This window comes from Dreissena polymorpha, chromosome 11 (genome assembly GCF_020536995.1).
Source record: "Dreissena polymorpha isolate Duluth1 chromosome 11, UMN_Dpol_1.0, whole genome shotgun sequence".
In the NCBI taxonomy this organism is placed as follows: Eukaryota; Metazoa; Mollusca; class Bivalvia; order Myida; family Dreissenidae; genus Dreissena; species Dreissena polymorpha.
This window is the reverse complement of record NC_068365.1, coordinates 58,970,088-58,990,865: the sequence shown is the minus strand read 5'-3', so window position 1 is coordinate 58,990,865 and position 20,778 is coordinate 58,970,088. Positions and strand designations below refer to the sequence as shown.

The 20,778-nt window shown below is 33.6% G+C and overlaps 1 protein-coding gene across 5 annotated transcripts; it reads left to right on the top strand.

Annotated features, from left to right (window-relative positions):
* Positions 1–2,364: 2,364 nt before the first annotated feature.
* Positions 2,365–17,999, top strand: LOC127850275 (uncharacterized). 5 transcript variants are annotated; one of them, XM_052383174.1, is made up of 5 exons: positions 2,365–2,529; positions 6,183–6,210; positions 10,970–11,372; positions 12,958–13,931; positions 14,109–15,208. In XM_052383174.1, exons 3-5 carry the CDS (start codon positions 11,041–11,043, stop codon positions 14,459–14,461), a joined length of 1,659 nt encoding a protein of 552 aa, XP_052239134.1. In that variant the 5' UTR covers positions 2,365–2,529; positions 6,183–6,210; positions 10,970–11,040; the 3' UTR covers positions 14,462–15,208. The 5 variants fall into 5 exon arrangements, 4 of the variants coding, with proteins under 4 accessions (XP_052239134.1, XP_052239132.1, XP_052239131.1 ...); XM_052383172.1 differs by having other exon boundaries at positions 6,183–6,224; XM_052383171.1 differs by lacking the exons at positions 2,365–2,529; positions 6,183–6,210 and having other exon boundaries at positions 10,585–11,372.
* The last annotated feature ends 2,779 nt before the right edge of the window (positions 18,000–20,778 follow it).

Genomic DNA, 20,778 nt, shown 5'->3' with positions numbered 1-20,778 from the left:
ATTCGTCCTTCAGAGCTCTTTTTAGACCAGAAAGTGAGTTAACGTGTCGATTTTGTAAGCGTCGTTTTAGTATCCCCATATACCAAAATCCATTTGGGCCGCATCTAGAGACTTAAGTCCATTCTTCGGGTGTTAATGTTTTGATATTTTTTTTAGAAAACAGTGTTTAAAATTGTGGCTAGATGCACTGTCCTGATGGAAAGTCATGACGTGTTTATCCTCCGGAAAGAGTCTCGGTACATCCTTTCGTATAAATTGTTTTAGAACTTTATTGATATAGTATTCTGAGTTTACCTTGGTCCCTTTGGCAATTATTCTGATCACTGATTTACCTCTGGACGATAAAGCAGCACACGCCATGAAGCCACGGGCAAACGCATCACGTTTTACAAACTTCAGTTTATCGCCAACGTTTTCTCCCATCTGACATAACATACTCTTCTTCTTCCATAACTTCCACCAAGATAAAACATCGCTCGTCAGATGTAACAAAATCTCTCCACTTGCCACATTTAAGCTTTAGATATATAGCTTCCAAGACCTGGCCCTGCGCTTCTGAATCTGTGCCATGTTGAGCTGATGAGCCTTGAACTTCTTCCGTAAATTTGCTTTCACAACATGCCTAATGATGTAGTAAACTGTTCCCTTGGACATTCCTGTGTCCAATTCCTTTTTTCTCTGGGTCGGCGGATTGATTTTAGAGATCCACCGACGAATTTTGCATACGACGTCAGGCTTGACCTTATATGGACGTCTACTTGAAGTTGAATTTGTAGCACCACCAGGCGTTGTTCTGCGCTATACAGTAGCGTCATGTCGAATATTCCGAATACTTCCCAAAGAAATAGCATGGTCCCTCATTTTAGTCCATTTGAATGCTACTGTAACTGCATTTGCATCTCAAAAGGCCTAAAACAATGTCCTTCACAGCTTCACTAATTTTCTTATGAGGCATGTTGAATAATATTGACAAATTGCATGTTCATTGAAGAATAGTATTTAACACATCTGCTTACACAACAATGGTTCGAGAAAACCGTGGATGTACTTGAAAAAACACGGATTCCTTTTGTTCATTTTGAAGGCAACTCTCGTATTACTTATTTCTTTAAAAAAAACTACAACGAACATTTCCAAATCTGAAACATTTTATGTTTCATTTTTTTTTCAATTTATCAAAACGTGAACAGGTCCCTTTAAAATGGTCCGGAGTCCAAACAGATGTTTCTTCATGTACAAACTATTTATTTTTACTTACATATATTTTTGCTGAGGACCTTACACCGCTAACAAAGTATCCGCACTTATTTCTATTTACACGAAAATGTATATGTTTGACTATAACTTTAGTCGTACTGAACAGATCAATATGAATGTATTTACCCAAATTAAAACTTGCAAATGACATAAGAATACTCAGCAAATACGTAATTGCGGGATCTATAGCTTGCAGCATTTAATTTTTTGGGATGATTTGTATATATTTCTTGGACCCGACGAGCAGTATGGGAACACACATGTTTTAAATTGCTTTCATTTAAACGAAGTATATGTTTGTTAAATTGTCCATCGTTTACTTACTTCCGCGAGTCACTTGGCTAAGTTAGAAATGTTTTTTTTTAATTCTTCACCATTTCGAGAACAGGGCCGGGGCCTTTCAGATTGATAAAAGTCGCGTCGTTTTTTTTTACTTAAATTGTGAAAATGGTGTTGTATTTGTTTGCTTACAAATTTTAATAAAAGTCACCAAGTGAATGGAAAGTTTGAAGCACTCACAGTAAAATGTTTCAGTGTAATGTGATATCTTAGAACCCGTATAAAATATCTAGCATATACTTTCATTTGAATCGACTTTTTAAGTTCTTTACATTCTATAAATTATCCTTATACCCAGTATTCATTTCATGAAAATTACTGCACTCTCGAACACAAACCCACACAAACCCATGGGTAGATATCAATTTCATTTTGTGAAAAAAGCTAATGTACACTAAACAACACCCGCTTTTAAACACATATTTTACAATAAAGACAAATAGAATGAAAATTATGATGAATGTGCAAATTTTTGTTTAAAATTATAACTTGAAAACCTGTAATCACAAATTAATTCTGTTGAAATCTATTCAAACACATACTAAATTACAGGCATTTAAACACACACGAAGGGTACCGCACAAGCTAATCTGGGACGACACTTCACGCACATTCAATAAAACCGTTTCATAGAGCGCGGTTTCTACACATGTACGGGCCGCTTTATAGCAATCGCAATTTGTTTCAAGTATCACTTGTCATTTCAACTAAGACTAAGGACGTAAATGGTTCAACGGCCGGAACGCTTACAGCCCACTTGTTACTAGGATCTTTGACTAAGAAGTCTTAAACATTCCACCAATCCCAACCGTCAAAGTAGTGTACGTGCAAATCGAACGTTCGACAAGTTTAGCCATCTTGCAGTAGGTTAAGTGCAGATGAGTGAAATTGGTTGGCGAACGGTGACAAGCTTCTATCATCGACGAGAAAAAAGTATGTTCTTTAAATATATTGTGCTTAATTAACAGGAATATGTTCAATAACGAATATGTGCATACACCGCTCTTAATTATATATGGACTTAATGATGTATTGCATGCTTTCGCTCATTAAAAGACTGTTTTTACGTGAATATCCGACCTCGTGTAGTAATCTTCTGTTTAAAAAAGGTGTCTGCACAACAATTATTGTTGTAAAGGTTGATTTATGTGCGACCTTTTTTCAAAACTGGTTGTTGTAATTAAGCGTTCAATATTGCGAGATATGATTTTAAACCAAATGTATATGGGAAGTGTTAGGAGTCATTATCAACAGCTGTGAATGACATATACTGTAGTCAATATTTTGGAATAATAGGGGGCGCAGTTATGCAAGCGTCTATAAACTGTCAACTTAGTCCGCCATTTTGTTTAAAACAATAAAGTACATGTGGTCCCGATTTCAATTTTTTTTTTTTAAAGACATGTCATGCATGGTTTCATATCACATATGGTTTAAAAATAAATTTAATAACTATTTTCAGTAAAAAGAAATTAATTTACGAGTTTTTACAATTGTTTTGCACAGGAAATAGAAGAGATTTTCGCTTCCTGTCAAAACAATCAAAATCATGAAAATGGCGGACAGTGTTAATCTTCAATGAAGGTCAACATGTAAACTTCTGTTCAATTGTGAATACGATCTAAACAAATTAAAAGCACAGCATCTCTTGTGCTTTGAACATTTTGTTTTTATTATTATTTAACGGAAGATTTCAGTTTGAAATGGATAACAGTTTTCAAATGAAGTTAATATTTGCACATGTTAATCTACTTTCGCTTTTAACCTGAAGTTAGAACTTAGATGAAAAATTGAAGCGATTTATTTTGTTTAAATTTGGTTGTCACAGTCAGTCAAATGATTTCTATAGCTTCTTAAACGGTTTGCTTTACTGTTCATTCATTCATTCAAGTGAAAACTGATTTTAATTAGTTTTATACTTACTGCAAACCAAAGTAACCAAAACCCATGCATGATAGTTGATACAATTACATTGGCATATCATAATTTATAAATATCTTGTTACAATAAGTGGTATTGATGTTTTCCTTATTGTAGATATTTTATTTACATTTAGAGCAATTAACATCATTTATTGAACACGTATTTGATGTAATAACACACACGCATGCATTTGATATTAATTTATGCAAGAAAACAGCAAACAAGATATGGTTAAGCTAACTAGGACTTCTTACACTGCAACAGTGCTTTAATACCAGTGTTATAAATATTCAAAGACTATTAGTGTTTTAGAAATATAATTTCTAAAATAAAATAAAATAATTTTCCTACCTACCTACCCACCTGTAAAATCTAGGGTCGGTAAATGGCAAACCAACAATATTTTAAGTGTGGCCTAACGGTATCGAGAATCATCTACGCACAAATTGTATTGATGTGAAGAGTTAAGTGTAAAAATGTTCTATCTATCATGCCTTTTCATAAGAGATAACATTGTTTCATGCTGAACACGCAGTAAAACAGTGTTAGAAAGACGCGGCCATGTTTCCAATGTTCTGGTGGTATTTTCAAATCAGCCAATGAACTAAATGAAGTGTATTCATTCGTGGGTAGCCGCGGGCATTTTTATGAATGTAACCTAAAGGTCACCTAAGGTCAAAAGTGACGTTAAACAGCTTCGCCGAAAAAAACACACACACAGAAAGCAAAACTCGTGGTTTTTAAAATAAGATTGTTACAAATGCAGTTGATAATATATTACATACATTATAAGTATACAGGAGATCAATATATTATGACATATCATTTATCAGTCTTGATCGTATATCGCGTTTTTGACAAACAGTGACATATTAATAAGTTCAATTTTATCCTCTGTTTTTAACAAATTCAAATATTTATAAACAGATGGTTTGATATAATAGTTGTTTTTATGTATTTTTTCTCAAAGCATTATACATAGGGCATACACAAACAAAATGATATTCATCCTCAATGTCATTTAAAACACAGAACATGCAGTATCTTACAGATCTTTCCCATACATTTCTAGCGTATCTACCCGTTTGAATTAACATATGCACTTTATGATTTAGGTAAAATATTTAGATATGGTTCATATACTAGAGATGTTTTAAACTGCCTATACATATCCATCATAGAGCTTTCGTTCACAGCATTGAGCCATTTAAGGTTAAAAGAGTCAACAATTCTACATTTTAATCCAAACAAAAATGATTTCATATCAAAAGCATGCACTTTTTCGAATACATCTGAAAAACCATTATATACCCAATGTGTGCAACCCTTTTAACAATATCTAACGGCTTCGTTGTATACATATTTTAAAATGATGTCGCTTGACTGCAGCTTAAACCAATATTTAAGTATACGAACATATCTATGTATATAAAGCGGATATCTCCCAAGTTCGCCATACACCCTATTTTTACATGTATTAAGTCTAACTTTTAATAGATGTTTTAAGAATTTTTGATGCAGCCTTTCTAATTCTTTTGACTTAGTATATCCCCAAACTTCTGCTCCATAATTGATAATAGAGCCAACAAAGGCATCAAACAATTGACAAAGAGTTTCTAGGCTTCAAATCATAGTCCTGACATTTACAAAGTAAAATATTCATGGCCTTAAGCCCTTTACCAACTAAATATTCTTGATTAAGATTAAAACTACCAGTATAGTTTAGAACAACTCCTAAATAGTTAAAATCACTAACAACTTCTATTGGCTGACTATTGTAAGTCCACTTCTCTGAGTAATTTTGGTCTTATTTATGTTAACCTGCAATCCCCAATTATTGCAGTAAGTGTACAAATGGTCTAAATGGTTTTGAATTTCTGTTGGAATTTTTCCTATAATAGCCATGTCTTCAGCAAACAAAAGTAATACAATCATAACATCATCTAAATTTATGCCTGCATTAATATCATCTTGGAGATAAAGTTCCAAGTCCTCAACAAAGAGAAAATAGCAAAGAGGACATAACCTCCCCTTGACGCAAGCCTACCGAGTATGAGAAATAATCAGAAAATGAAGAAAATGACTTAACACATGATTTAACATTGTTATACATATCTCTAACAACTCGTAAAACTTTACCCTGAATTCCCGATTTATATATTTTCAACCAAAGACCGTTTCTATAAATAGAATCAAAACATTTCAACATATCGACAAAAAAACATACATACGTTTATTTTCAAACATATAGTTCTGAACTAATGACTGAAGAATAAATATTGCATCTACAGTAGAACGTTCTTTTCGTAATCCGAATTGGGTGTCCGAAATAATGTTATATTCATTGCAGACATTTTCAACTCTCTTATTAATAACTGAGGTAAACAGTTTAGAAAGACAGCTTACAAGTGTAATACCTCTGTAGTTGTTGCGGTAAAAGTAATACAGATAAAATTGAAAAAAATACAGGAAAGAGCACTCCGTTTTGTATATGATGATTATTGTAGTTCCTATGATCAATTACTTAGTAAAGCAAATCTACCTAGCCTGTATATCAGAAGAATCAGATCTATGGCACTTGAAACTTTCAAAATTATAAATAACATGGCACCACCTGTTTTAAATGACCTAGTGTTTAAACGTGACTCTTGTTACCATTTCAGGTACACCAACTTATTAGAGATTCCTCAGGTTAAGTCATCAAAGTACGGTAGTAACAGATTCCGGCATGCGGCTCCAGTTCTGTGGAATTCCTTTCCAGAAAGCTTCAGAAAAGCGAGCAATTTTATTCAATTTAAGAGCTTAATTGTGCACTGGAATGGTAAAGAATGTAAATGCTCAGCATGCAATGTCACATAGGCTCGCATAGCTGGCACACAGATCTGGAGCGGCATGCCACACTGCTTCCTTTTGTTTTGTTCTTCGGCTGTTTGTGCTGTCCTTATTTCTGCTTTTGTATTTTATCTTTGCTTTTGTACTTTATGTTGCTGTAATATATTAGTTTGCCTGTGCCTGCTCATAGTTGTGTTGCTCATAGTTATGCTGCTTTTCGCTATGTTACTAGTTTTATTGTGAGAAAGCTGCTGATCAGTTCACCCCAAATCTGATTTGAGATGATATTCGTTCTTAGATAAGTTTTATCCGGTCGCACTTTTGTGTTTCTTTTTGTGTTCAGTTTTTTATTTCCTTTTCTCTTATTGCAGTTTTTAGTCCTATCCACAGGAATAGATCAGCAGCTTCCTACACAGCTTTTAAACTCTCATATTGTTTTATTTGTGGTTGCAAATGTACGATTAATTTTGCTTTATATTGCTTCTGGTTTCCATCGATGCTTTATTACTACCTGGTCATTTTAAATAACGTCTTGCACTGACTCTGCTGCTGGTCCAGCTAATCTACATCCTTACATTGATTTGTTTGTTTTAAACATATTTTACCCCGTGCGTGCCACGATGATGATAATATCATGACTTAAATTGCCCCTCCTAGTGCAACACCAGCAGGAAAGTAAGGAATATGTCTACTGTAGATTAATTTGTGTTGTATGCCTTAAATTGTATCGACTGTTTGTGTATTTGTATTTCTTATGATTATGTATTTGTATTTTAATACCCAAGTAATTGTCTTTCTTTTAACTAGCTTCTGTACTCTTGTTTTACTGTTTACATTTGTTGTATAGTCGGTTCAAAAGCTTCACAGCTTATGTTATTTGTTATTGTCTTGCCGACTCAAAATAAAATTTATTTGATTTGATTTGATTTGACATCTGACTCGGAGCCATTTTTGTGTAATGGAACAATAATACCGACTGTCCACGCTTCGGGAAAAACTCCAGAGTCTATTATCTAATTGAACATATCACTCAAAGGCAAAGCTAAAATGTCAATAGATTCTATAAAGTATTCATTCAACAAATTATCAAGTCCACGGGCTTTGTTCCGCTTGAGTTGTTTAACGGCTTTAACAATTTCTTCGACAGAGATAGGTCTATCTAGCTCCGGATAAACGTTATTCGGCAAATCAAAATTATTATATTCATTAAAAAAAACTCAGATTTATCATTTTCACAATTAAAAACATTTCCTCATAAGTTCTTAAAAAAAGTCGCGAAAAGCATCTAAAGGTATATTTCCAGATTTATTTTTTGTTTTTGTTCTAAAGTGTTTCCAAAAATCTATCGTTTTTTTTTCTTCTAAGATCCTCAATCTCATTCATTTTCCTTTTGTAACATGCGTTTTTCTTTTTCCGAATAATACCTTTATAATGCTTTTTACGTTCACATAAAAATATACGATTTTCTTGTGACTTATCTAAATTGAACTGCCTAAGGGCATGTAAAATACTATTGCGAGCTGCTTTACAAACTGGATCAAACCAATTATTTTCATGTACATGTGACATACTGAAACGGACATCTTTTTTGGCAAACAAAGGATCTGCTATACTTCTTGTATCCGTAAAATTATTAAGCATAGTATTTACGGATTCTTTATTCAAACAATCTGTTTCTTGTATAATTTCATTAAAAATTTCTAAATTATCATAAAGACCAGAGCGCAAATGCTCCCGTAAATTGACATCCCGCTTAAATTTAATCTCGTCATGGTCAAGTATAGTAGTAGTAATATTATAACAACACAAGGTAAAGCGCAAAGGTGCATTATCGCTCCATTCATTGAAACCATCAATATAAAAATTGTTCAACTGTGACATATCGTGATCAAATGTCAGTAAATAGTCAATTACAGAACAACCGTTATGTGATAAAAACGTATGGTGGTTTGTATAAGCTAGCCCCCCATTCATTAAACGCAAACCGGACGCTTAACACAAATCTAATAATTTGACACCGTGACTGTTAACTGTGTGGTCCAATGAGATATACCTTGGAGATAGCGACATTATTCTTTCACATGACACACCGTCCAATGATTACGAACAAATCTACTGAGTCATTTTAAAATCTAACAATGAATGACATAGTTACGGCCCGGACAAGATCATTTATGGCCATTTCCGACCTTTGAACTCAAAGTGTGACCTCGACCTTGGAGATATCGACGTAATTCTTTCGCAAGACACACCGTCTAATGATTGTGAACAAATTTACAATCATTTTTTAATCTCACAATGAATGACATAGTTATGGCCCGGACAACCTTAGATATGGCCATTTTTGACCTTTGAGCACAAAGTGCGACCTTGACCTTGGAGATATCGACGTAATTCGGTTGCATGACACACCGTTCAATGATTGTGAACAAATGTACCGAGTCATTTTAAAATCTGACCATGAATGACATAGTTATGGCCCGGACAAGATCATTTATGGCCATTTTGACCTTTGAACTCAATGCATGACATTGACGCTTCAAAAATTGACGTATTTTTTTCGCATGACACACCGTCCAATGATGGTGAACAAATGTGCCTTATGATTATAAAATCTCGCAATGAACAACATAGTTATGGCCCGGACAAGCTCATTTAGAATTGTTCCGACCACCCGCCCGTCCGCTGACATACACCAATCTAATTACCAGTTTGTTCCTTCGGAATCATGATTAAAAATTTGGTATACCATACGCTTTATCCATCAATATACTTGTTTGATTACATGGATTTGTCATCATATTAAACAATGTTTCAGTGATATAAAGTTGGCCAGCTCACAAGGCAAGGGTAGTCGAAGTGTGGACATGCTTGAATCAAATGTAGGATATCCTGTCACAGAATGATTACGTGACCAAACCCCATTTTAATGATTTTAAGGGCTGAGAAATAACCTCTTTATGTGCAAAACAGTCGTCCCATCTCCTTGGGATTTCATAAATATGATTTCATGTTTTTTTTTTGCAATATTAAATAGTAAAAACACATCCTTGAATTATGATTTCCCTCCTTCAAAATGTCATGTTCTTGTGCTTCTTCCACAGAGATGAAAATTGAGAAATGTGTTACTAACTATACAGTCTCATTATGGGAACACAGTTATGGCCAATATTCTAAATTCTTATATCAGTATTAAGATTTCTAGACATTTCTTGTTTTGTGTTCAGCCTGAGCATATTATATTTCTCACAATTGTCATTATACTTGTTGAATGCCTCCTTTGCGTTTGAAACTGCTATGAGCTAATCATAATGTATTTAAAGGGATCTTTTCACGCTTTGGTAAATTGACAAAATTGAAAAAAGTTGTTTCAGATTCGTAATTTTTCGTTTTAGTTATGATATTTGTGAGGAAACAGTAATACCGAACATTAACCATGCTCTAATATAGCCATTATATGCATCTTTTGACGATTTTAAAACCTAAAAATTATAAAGCGTTGCAACGCGAAACGATTGAATAATTTGGAGAGTTCTGTTTTTGTCGTTAAATTTTGTGAAACTACGAAGATTGCTTATATAAGGTATAAAATACGGCAAGAATGTGTACTCGGCGGAATAGCTCAGTAGGCTAGAGCGTTTTTACTTCAGGACTCTGGCAGGACTCCAGGGGTCACTTGTTCAAAACCTGCTCCGGGCAATGTTCTTTTCCTTTTTTTAATTTTTTTCTTGATTTTTTACTGGAGCTTTTACGATCCAATGTTTACATTTATCAATATAAAGCATTTAATGAATAAGTTAAAAAAAAATGCCAAAATCTGTGAAAAGGCCCCTTTAACAAGGCCATGTACTGCCTTTTAGCAAGATGACATGACAGAGTTTTTAACCCTCATAAAATATTAAAATCTTTCTAAAATTGGGCTTGCATGCATGTTAATTATCCACCTATCTTCATTTCAAGAGTACTTTTCTCTATGTGAAGCATTTTTTATTTATATTGGCATAATTTGCCAACCATAGTTTTAATAAAAAGTATAATTTAAGCTCTTATAAGAACTGAAGTGAATGTAATAAAGTCTTCTTATTTCTCAATCCATAGTGACTACGAAATCTGAGATACAGATGTGTTATCAATTTAGTTTAGGGACACCAAGATAAAACAAAATGGTTGGCTTCGAGGTAATATTTTGAGACAGCAGAAGACGCTTTTATCTTCAATGAAGTGCTTCATTTCAGGGTTTTTATGTTTGAAAATTTATCAAATCAATTGCAAAAATAACAGTTGATAAAAATTGTCGAGGTAGAGTTATGAAATCAATAAAGTTAAAGCAGACAATTTGCAAGAGAGTGCTTGTTATCTCAATTTATCATGTTTCAACCTATTTTCAGAAAATGGTTTGTCCCTTTGAATTATTATCAGTGAAATGTTGAGCAAAATGTAAACCAGGTCTTTTTGTAACTTGAAGTATTGATATGTACTTCAGAACATAGTTAAACTGGCTTGTGGGCTTAAACAGTCAACATAGTTTATATATTTTCAAAGATTTACGTTTAGAATATAGGTAAATATTCTAATTAAAAACTGTGTGTGTCATCATAAATACTCATTCTGTTAATAGGGATTGGATCATAATAACAGTGGAAAGATAGCATTTCAAAACAAAGGACAGTTTACAATATCTACTGCAACATGGCGACAACTGTACATTCAGGTCATAATAGTTCAGATTTAGTGAAAGACTATGTTTGTGGAGGTTGCGAAAGTAGAAACATTTATGAAAGTGCAGATTATTTCTGTGCAACGTGTGCAAAGTTTTTCTGCAGAAAATGCATTGATCCTCATAATCAAATATATGAAAACCATTCCAAATATGGAAGAAGAGAAACTAATAAATGGCCTCTAACAAAGACTATGGAGGATTTGCTACTGAACTGTGATGTCCACAAAGAGGAGAAACTGAAAATGTTTTGTCAGGACCACAGTCAGTTGTGTTGCACTGATTGTGTTTTACTTATCCACAGGTAAGTCGCATACAGCCATGGCATTACTGCAAAATACTTGTTCATCACGTTACTGTGTCTTATCATACCGCATTGATATCTGCCTTATATAACGTTGGCTGATATATTTTTTTGTTATATACCTGTTTAATGCTTTTAACAAAATACAGGTTGTATCGATCGTTGAAATAAAAAAAAATCCCGTATTACGCTTCTCGCTGTTTCCATTTCCGTATTACCATACTAGCCTGATTACTTCGACCCATTTAATGACGTCACATTACACGCAACGAAAATATAAATATTTTTTATTACGAAATAGATTACGTAGTACACCGTGTGACGTCATTTCTGTGACAAAACACACAAGTTTTATCTAAACTCTGTAAGGACATGTCGGACGTGGTGTTTTTTAACAGCAAACTATGTGTTAAAAACGTATTTTGGAGTGTGTGTTTATCATGCATAAATGTATAATTCGATAGGAATACAATAAAATAGTGTGGTTTAAACTAAGTTTCGATAAAGACATGGAAGATAGAAGTGGACGTGCATATCGTTTACACGTTTTTGTTATAAACATCGGATTAAAGTTGTAAAACTTAATTGTTATAAAAATTGGATTAACGATGGCATTAAGGTAAGCGTGTCGGAAACCTGTGTTTTCCCGGTTCGAATGTTTACATGTTAATTTACATAAACTGTATTCATACGCGTCTTAAATAAACTATGGCGTACCGTTTTAGTCATTGTTTTGTCAGTTTTGTTAAAGTAAAAATTAAATGGTGTTAACTGTTTTCGTTGGTTGTTGTATATAATAAAAGGAATATTACGCTAGTCAATTGTTCCAAGAGTTTGTATCACTCTCGTGGCTTGTGCTATTTCGCATCACACTCGAGGCTCCGCCTCTCGTGTGAAACGTCATCACACAAGCCACTCGAGTAGTACAAACGCTTGGAACAATTGACTAGCGTAATATTCCGTATATATCATGGTCAACAGGAAGTTTTTATATCAGTCATGTGTGGAGGATAGTAATATTACTCGGAATTAACTATAAAGTAATCATTCTAGTAAAATCGAATCAGATTCAACAAAACAAACAATTTGATACAAAGATGTAATATAGTTTAAACACAAAATGCAACACAAACAGCAAAAAACAATTTTTACAAATATTAAGCACGCGTGCTCATGACGTCATTATTAACACGTCAAACGACAAAAGTCATATTCTTTCCAGCTAAAACTGCATTTTTTTAGCGATTATTTCATTATTTCTTTAAAATCGGGGACGTGGAGGTATGATAAACAGAAAAAAAACATGTTACTGTCTGATCTTTTTGCAAGTTATCAGGTTCTGCATGAATAAAATAACGGCTCAGCAAGCCTTGCCATTATATTACTCTAAGCCTTGACTGATATCTTACAAAAAGATCAGGCAGTAACCTGTTATTCTCTTTATACACTTAAGTTTAGACGCAAAAGTTTTTGCCAAAACATGCACTGCTTTGAGTATTATACATGTAACTTGTTAATGTTATAGATGTCAGTTAAACATTTCAAATGACACTTCTGGTCATTTTGATGCATGTTTCTATTTCAGACAGTGCACAAATATGACTCTAATTTCTGAGTCAGTCAAAACCCAGTCATTTGATATGCAACAGGTGTCAAACAATCTTCAAACTATTGTTAATGAACTTAATAAGTTTAAGAGTAAACAAGAGGGCATAGTTCAGTCCCTAGAGGTATCATGTAGGGAAAAACTGCAAGAAATCAAAGATGTGCGTAAGAAATTAAATGCTGCTTTGGATTCACTAGAAAATACAACAATGAAAGAACTAGAAGAAATTAGGACCTCATTGCAAACCTGTCTCAAGAAAGATGTTGAAAACTGCAGAAGACTAAAGGATGACTTGCAAACACTCAATGAAGCTGTGAATGGCCTTTGTGATAAGAGTAGGAAAGAACTTGAGTTCATAGCAAGCAGAAAATGTCTCGACAAAATACTAGAGACTGAATCATATCTGAAGGAAAACCCTGTAACGGTGCTGAGTTCTATGATATTCAGAGAAAACACCGACATTGAGCAGTACTTGTTAGCACAATCTAGTTTAGGAAGGATTGTGGACAGTATGCAACGTGTCACTGTGAAGAGGAAATCCGAGTTTAGTATTGCAATACCAAGTGACCCATGTCAGAACTTCGAAATCATTGGCATTTGCAGCTTGCCTAATGGCCAGGTAATTGTTGCAGATTACCATAATAGAAAGGTGCAGCTGTTAGACCAGAATTACAAAGTGTCCAGTTACTGTGATGTGTCTGATGCTCCATGTGACATTTGTATTATCACACCCAGTGAGGTGGCTGTTCCTGTTAATAAAGATGTGCATTTTATCTCAGTGAGCAATGGACAGCTGGTGAAAGGGAGGAAGTTTTCATTGCAGCATCATGCTGGTGGTATTGCCCACCATCAGGGAGTGCTGTATATCACCTCTGGAACTGCCCTATACAGCTACACAATGACTGGATCACTTGTGAAAAAACTGTTTGAGGATACAACTTACTCTTATACAGGTACAGGTATTTTTCATCAAAACAAATTAAAGATTACCTCTATTGTCGATATTTGTGTACACTTATGAACAGTTTTGAAATTATTTTTAAAACAAACATGTTACATTGCAACAAAAGTGTTAACACATATATTATAATTTTGGTATACTTATATATAACATGTTCCATGTTTTGCAGTGTACAGATGTGCTTTGAGTCTTGCAGGAGACAGGATCTATGTTACCAACAACACACAGCACAAACTCCTTACTCTGGCTACAGAAGGGACTCTGATATCCACCTTCACGGACCCTGAACTACAAGGCCCACAGGCTGTTTGTGTTACACCTTCAGGACAAGTGCTTGTCTGCGGATACAACTCTCATACTGTCATACAAGTAGATAGTGAGGGGAAACAGAAACTAGCGACTCTGTCTTCACAAAAAGATGGACTGAGCAGACCATCGTCTGTCTGCTACAACACCAACACTCGCCAGATCATTGTTGGACTAAATAATATTGGTAAAATCATTGTTATGGACTTTAAATAGCTCATCCAGTGTTACATTCATATAAATACTTGTTATTTCCAATTATAAAAGTTTCCACTAGGTCAGGAAAAAAATATTAATATTAATAATTTACTGAATTCATATTTTGTCATTTAACAAGAAATTAAACTTTATTTTGAAAATAAGTTGGTTTAATGCTCTCAAGATTGCACCATTCAGAACAAGAATGTTCTAGAACCATCTTTATTGTTGATGGTTATTAATTCTTCAATCTGTCTTCATGTCATGTTTCAATATATGGTTTTAAATGTTTTATGTTAAGTAACCATTGTATCCATATTTGATTGTTTAAACATTCTGATGTTTTTCATTATCCAACCGTTATTGTTGAGGAACACACATTTTAATGCCATTTATGCTTAACTTTTTTTAAAATAAAACTAAAAGTATTTGGGATTTGTGCTGCTATTGTATGCGTGCTACTTATGGCGAATTTGAGTGATTATACTTCAAAAATGTATGTGCGCCTTTCATGGCCTATTGGAGTCATTATACTTATGTGTTCTTCTATACTTGTGTGTGTGCTTTTGATGGCCTGTTATAGTCATTATACTTATGTGTTCTTCTTTTTTTGTATGTGCGTCTTTGATGGCCTATTGTAGTCATTATACTTATGTTTTGTGCTATTTTTGTATGTGTGCCTTTGATGGCCTGTTGGAGTCATAATGTTTTGAAAATTATGTTTTGGGAAAATAAACTGTAATTCAATAAAATTTTACAAACGTTTGAAGTGTTTCTTTGTCAAATAAACTACTTTAGGTTTACATTTTTGTGTGTGGTCAAAATACGTTCCACTGACATTTATTTTACTACTTCAATAATTAAGCTCTCTGATGGATATGACTTTGCAGAAACATGCACTTATTGCTCTTAATTGCCATTATCCTTGAACAGTAATAGAGACAATGAATGAGAACAAATGAAAATATGTTACTAAAAGCGCTAAATGGAATGTTAAAACAATACCCTATTAAATGTGAAAAAATCCTTGTTAATTAATGGTCATAGGTACAACAGGTTGTACTGTTTTGCAGAATTATTTTCTCACTTCAGTACAAAATAAGCCTTGACTCAGTCACCATCTTTTGTCTCATCAACAATGTTTTTGATGCATTTCATTTTTTTTGTGCAAGTAATGTCCCATGTATTGTCATTTAATAAAAGTTCACTTGAATCATCTGAATATTTGATAAACTGGGGTTTCCCTGGAAACAGAAAGTGTTAAAACTATCAAAATCATCTACTCTGATACTGCTGGTTAATTTCACAATAAATCAGTTAAACTTAAGGTAGCGCACCTCTAATGGGCACATATCCAAATATAATCTAATTAATTATTTTCTTAATCAGCATCATTTCACTGAGCTACATGCAAATTTGTAGGTAGGCTTTCCATGCTTTTTAAAAAAAATATACCGATTTTTTCAAAACCACCTCCACGCTCGGCTTTTGTCCAGTTTTTTTTCACCCCTGGGGTATATAAAAGTTCCATAATTCATTCAAATTTCCAAATATGGGCATGCAGTTGGTGTGTACAGATGCTGTAAAGGTGTTTAAAGTTTAAACAAGATGAAATAAGTATTCTTTTACAGACATTTATTTTTTTACAAATTTTTATCTATGGAAGAGCGCCATGAAATGTAAGTGATTTCAGCCAAGTAAAAAATGGGTCGGATAAAAACAAAGTGTCATAAAATTCAAAATAGTATCATTTAAGTCATATTTTAAACTTAGTTTTTATAGAAACACTATATACAGCAAAAATACCAAGAAATAGACAGATTTACCGTTTACTTTTTGAAATAAAAATAAAAATGCAACATGCATGGTTCGTATTTTCAACAGTAAATCACCCAATTTCGCCATAACGTTGTTTTAATTTTAATAATTGAAGAATGTGCATAAAAATTGCAACATATTTAACAATAAATATAGCTTATATGCCATATTAAATCAAATTACGTTAGAAAATAAATAAAACGCGTCGCAAAAAAGTATACGTCGTCGGCAGGATTCGAACCTGCGCGGGAATATCCCAAAAGATTTCTAGTCTTTCGCCTGAACCACTAGGCTATGGCACCTAATAGTAGGCTCTTCAACCTTCGAAGAAATCGCGGGAAATCATTAGAGGTGCGCTACCTTAATTGTGATCAAACAATTGTGTGATCTTTAATGAATTTGCTTTAGTTTATTTCCATTAATTAAGCAAGAGGGCAATAATGGACCTTAGCGCAATCCCAGTGCAATTTCAGCAATAGTTGATTAACTGACCTGGCGATAGCAGTTTTACTAAACATAAATTCAAGAATGCCTTATATATTGTTAAGATTTACAATCTTATCAAGTTTCGTCAAGACTGCTTAATATTTTTGCCTCTATAGGGTAATAGTCCTAAATCCATTACTGGCCACGATGTCTGGTTATCTCTTATATATTACTTTCACAAACTTACCTTAATTGGCCACTCAACAGAAACTTGGTAACAAGAAAATTAGTTGACTCAATATGCCCGCCAATTTCGTTTTTTTTGACAGACAGACGGACAGAATTACAGATGGAGGGAATAACGGAAAACAGAATGATGGACTGACAGAATGACTGACGGAAGGAAAACGCCAATCTATATACCATCACCTTTGGCGGGGAATAATAGCCCAGGATTGTAAACCGGCCAAAAAAGCCAGTATTCAGGAATTGTTGGGACCTCCAGAAGTTTAACTGGTATTTTCACACGGCTAAGGGACTTTTGCAGAGTTTACAGCAATGATATCTTCTGCACTAAACAGTATGGCGTCCTGTATCTTCCTACTCATCATCTCAATGCCAGTGATGTACTCCCCTCGCTGTGACAGTCCAAACTTGACCAGTCTCAAGCCGTAGTCTCCACCATCGAGCTCGAGGTGAACTGTCATATCGTCGGCTCCTTGCGAAAATGTCGTAACTAGAAAATCTTAACATTTCAGGAGAAGGAAAAAACTTCAGTTCTTTTTTTAAAGCTGCTGAAATTAGGAAATATTTGTCAAATGGTCATCATTAGTATTACTTAACGTATTTTTATGCTGGAAACTGCTGTAATTTGCTTTGTATTTAAATATATCGAGATACGATAGTTTTTCAGAAACAACTAACACAATTCATACGAAACATTAAGATACTCCAGATACGACATTTTTTAAGGGGGTATATATGAAGTTTTCCCTCGAGATATGTAATTATCCTTGCTACTTGAATGCGTATTTCCATATATCTATACCTTTATGTTGATATCTGTCAGATTGAATCATAGATGTATATAAATACAAACAATCACATTCTTAGCCGTTATTTGACATTATTTGATGTCAACATACTCATCACACTGACTGGGAAATCGTTACTGCACAAATGAACATTTTTTGTGTGATGAATTAAATCGTCATAGAAATAAAAGAAAACATGTAAATGTTATTTATTTTTAGAAGTGAAACAATAATTATAAAAAAGCTTTTCGACTATGAGATAAAACATTTTAAAAACATGTCCATCTTTTGCTCGGTACTCTGTAACAATGTGACATTTAACGTAACACATCATGGAAACTCCTAATTTAAGAACGTACTTCTTGTTTTTCCAAGTCACATGTCCATACTATTCACTAAGGAACTCTAATACCTTTCATGGTGTTGTATATTTATGGACCACTCATGTTAAAATAAGCGGCAATAGTCATTCGAGTGCGTGGCTGGTTAAAAAAGTCGACGGAAGAAAAGGTTACCGTTATAAATCATATCATTCAAAATGAACTTTTAATAAAAGCATGCGAATGCTATCGCGTAACAGTCATACATGTATGTCTACAACATGAACTTGTAGACCATCGTCAAATTAAGTAACGCACAAAGATATATTTGGACATTATCTTAAGTCGCCACAACGTACCTATACAGAATTTGTGACCAATTATCTGCGCTAAAAAGCAGTATGAATAACAAGTAACAACAGCTATTTCCAGATCGTGTTACAACACTCTGTTTAAAGAGGTCTAAAATAAAGTGAAAACATTAAGCGATATAATGGAAAACTGTACTTATTAATTCCAAACTTTGAATTAGCAAAATTAGTACCATTAAGTCGGCTTGCAGAAAGTGATAACAAAAAAAGTTCATAACATGAACTGCTTCAATAAAAAAAGTTTCTAGATCAAAGGAAAATCTATAAAATCTATCGAAAACATGTTGTTTTTCAACTTTTGCGCAATCACAAAATACTGTTAAGTGTAATAATAGTTATGTTTAAAAATGAACATAAAACCAAAAATATTGTGGCAATTTTTCAGTCACATGTCATTTATTGAATTTGTAAGAACAACTTAGCTTGTTCTATTTTATTCGTGGGATCAGTGTGTCCACTGTGATATGAAAATCAAACCAAAGATTGCATACACACTAATATTAACTACTTCTCAGACAAATATTTTGCAATCTTTATCTGTATATTACATGTTAGGGCAAAGTACAAATAGTTTAATCATCCGATGTTCTATAAATGGAAAAAAACAATAGATAAAGTCAGATAATAGTTCAATTATCTTACATTCACTTCACCTATATAAATGATATCATGTCATAAAATCACCTGACATGAAAAAACAGGTTAAATGTTAGAACGTCCATAGGACATTTTGGGTTATCAACATCATTTATTGTCGAAACATCTTAGGCCAGATTGTTGACTTTGAACATTTACTTCAAACTTAGATACCGGTAGCTGCAATATGGGATTGACTTTATCAGCTTGGTTACATATGAAAAGTCTGTGATTTTGCATACTCTGATTTATATGTTGTGGGTATGTCACCAGTGAACTACATGGCCAATAAAGGGCCAGTACATGTTATGATAAAATGTTTCGTGATATTTTAACAATACAAACTAACGATTTTCAGCTCTATTTGAGCACTTGATCACTTATCTTGAAAATTAAAAAAAAAAGTTTGATAACACTTTCAATGACCTAGAACTGATTTAAGATGTGAATAGAAAACCTTTAATTGTTTACAATTGTTCAGATCACAGACAATAGAGTATATAATGCAGACTGATGCTTGCTGACAACGAGTTGTTCAAAGAAGTAACCTTGAAAATGTTTTTGGGCTAAATTCTTGTAGTAAAATGTAATTGTATATGATGTTTTTAATCTTATTTTCCCCCCATAAATCTATGCTCCAGGGTCATAGTACTTAGTGTTCTTCCTTGAAACAGAATATTTTCATAGGAATGAATTGTTATTATTTAGGTTCAAAAGGTAAGTGTTCTCTTAAAGCTTACAGATTCTCAAGCAAGAAGTCCTGACATAAAGGTTACATGCTGTCAATTTGATAATAAGAACAAAAAAATGACATGGAACGTTTAAACCACAGTTTAAATAATGTGCTTTTCTATACATAAATACCATTTACAAATGTATATATATATATAAGTATTAAGGTACGGTAATAACTACTTTATTTGCACTTCATTTTTACACTTGTGTCTAGCCTAACGTCTGTTGGGTTGATTTGTTCTCTTAAAATGACAGCGTCCATTCCGCTGAATACCATTCTGTAATTTCTAAGATAAATATGTTGAGTTATTATGCATAATAATAATGTTTAGCTTACCTGCGCATAACAAAGCTATGGGTGAGCTTTTATGATCCCCTTTTGTCTGTTGTGCGCTGTTCGTCTACAATTTGCCATTTTAACTCAGTAAAGGGCACATACATTCATAATCTTCATGCAAAGTTGTCAGAAAATGTTTCCCAATGAAATCTCGGTTGAGTTCGAAAGCTGTAACGGGCTGTTTAAAAACATGGCCTCAAGGGAGTTGAGCAGTTTCTAATATATGGTTATATTGAAACATTGTGATGTTACATACAATGCCCAATCTTAATGAAACGTTTTTCAAAATGTTTGTCTCAAGGTTTTCTCTGCCCATGTTTGTGTATGGTTCCAGTTCATTGAAATACTTGGCCACCAGGGGGCGTGACAGTTTTCTTGGTATGCCTATAGTGAAACCTTCTTAACACTCAATAATTGTTTTGCCAACTATTATGAAACTTGATTATAATTACAACATTTGGTCTTATGATATCTCAACCGAGTACAAATGTGTATGGTCCATTGAAAATGGCAGTATTTCTTATAATACATTTTTGTAAAACTTGTGAACACTCTGAAGGTCATTTGTTGAGACTATCTACAGACTGTTTCGCCTGGGATTAAAATGTTGTTCACAAGGTCAAATTAAAGGAAAAGCTTTTGGAAACTCTAGAGGTCA

Bases quoted from the DNA above. Each gene is read 5' to 3' on its own strand.
- LOC127850275 (XM_052383174.1), top strand. From the start codon at position 11,041: ATGGCGACAACTGTACATTCAGGTCATAATAGTTCAGATTTAGTGAAA. The intron at 11,373-12,957 runs GTAAGTCGCATA...TTTCTATTTCAG, and splicing joins TGTGTTTTACTTATCCACAG to ACAGTGCACAAATATGACTC. The intron at 13,932-14,108 runs GTACAGGTATTT...CATGTTTTGCAG, and splicing joins TACAACTTACTCTTATACAG to TGTACAGATGTGCTTTGAGT.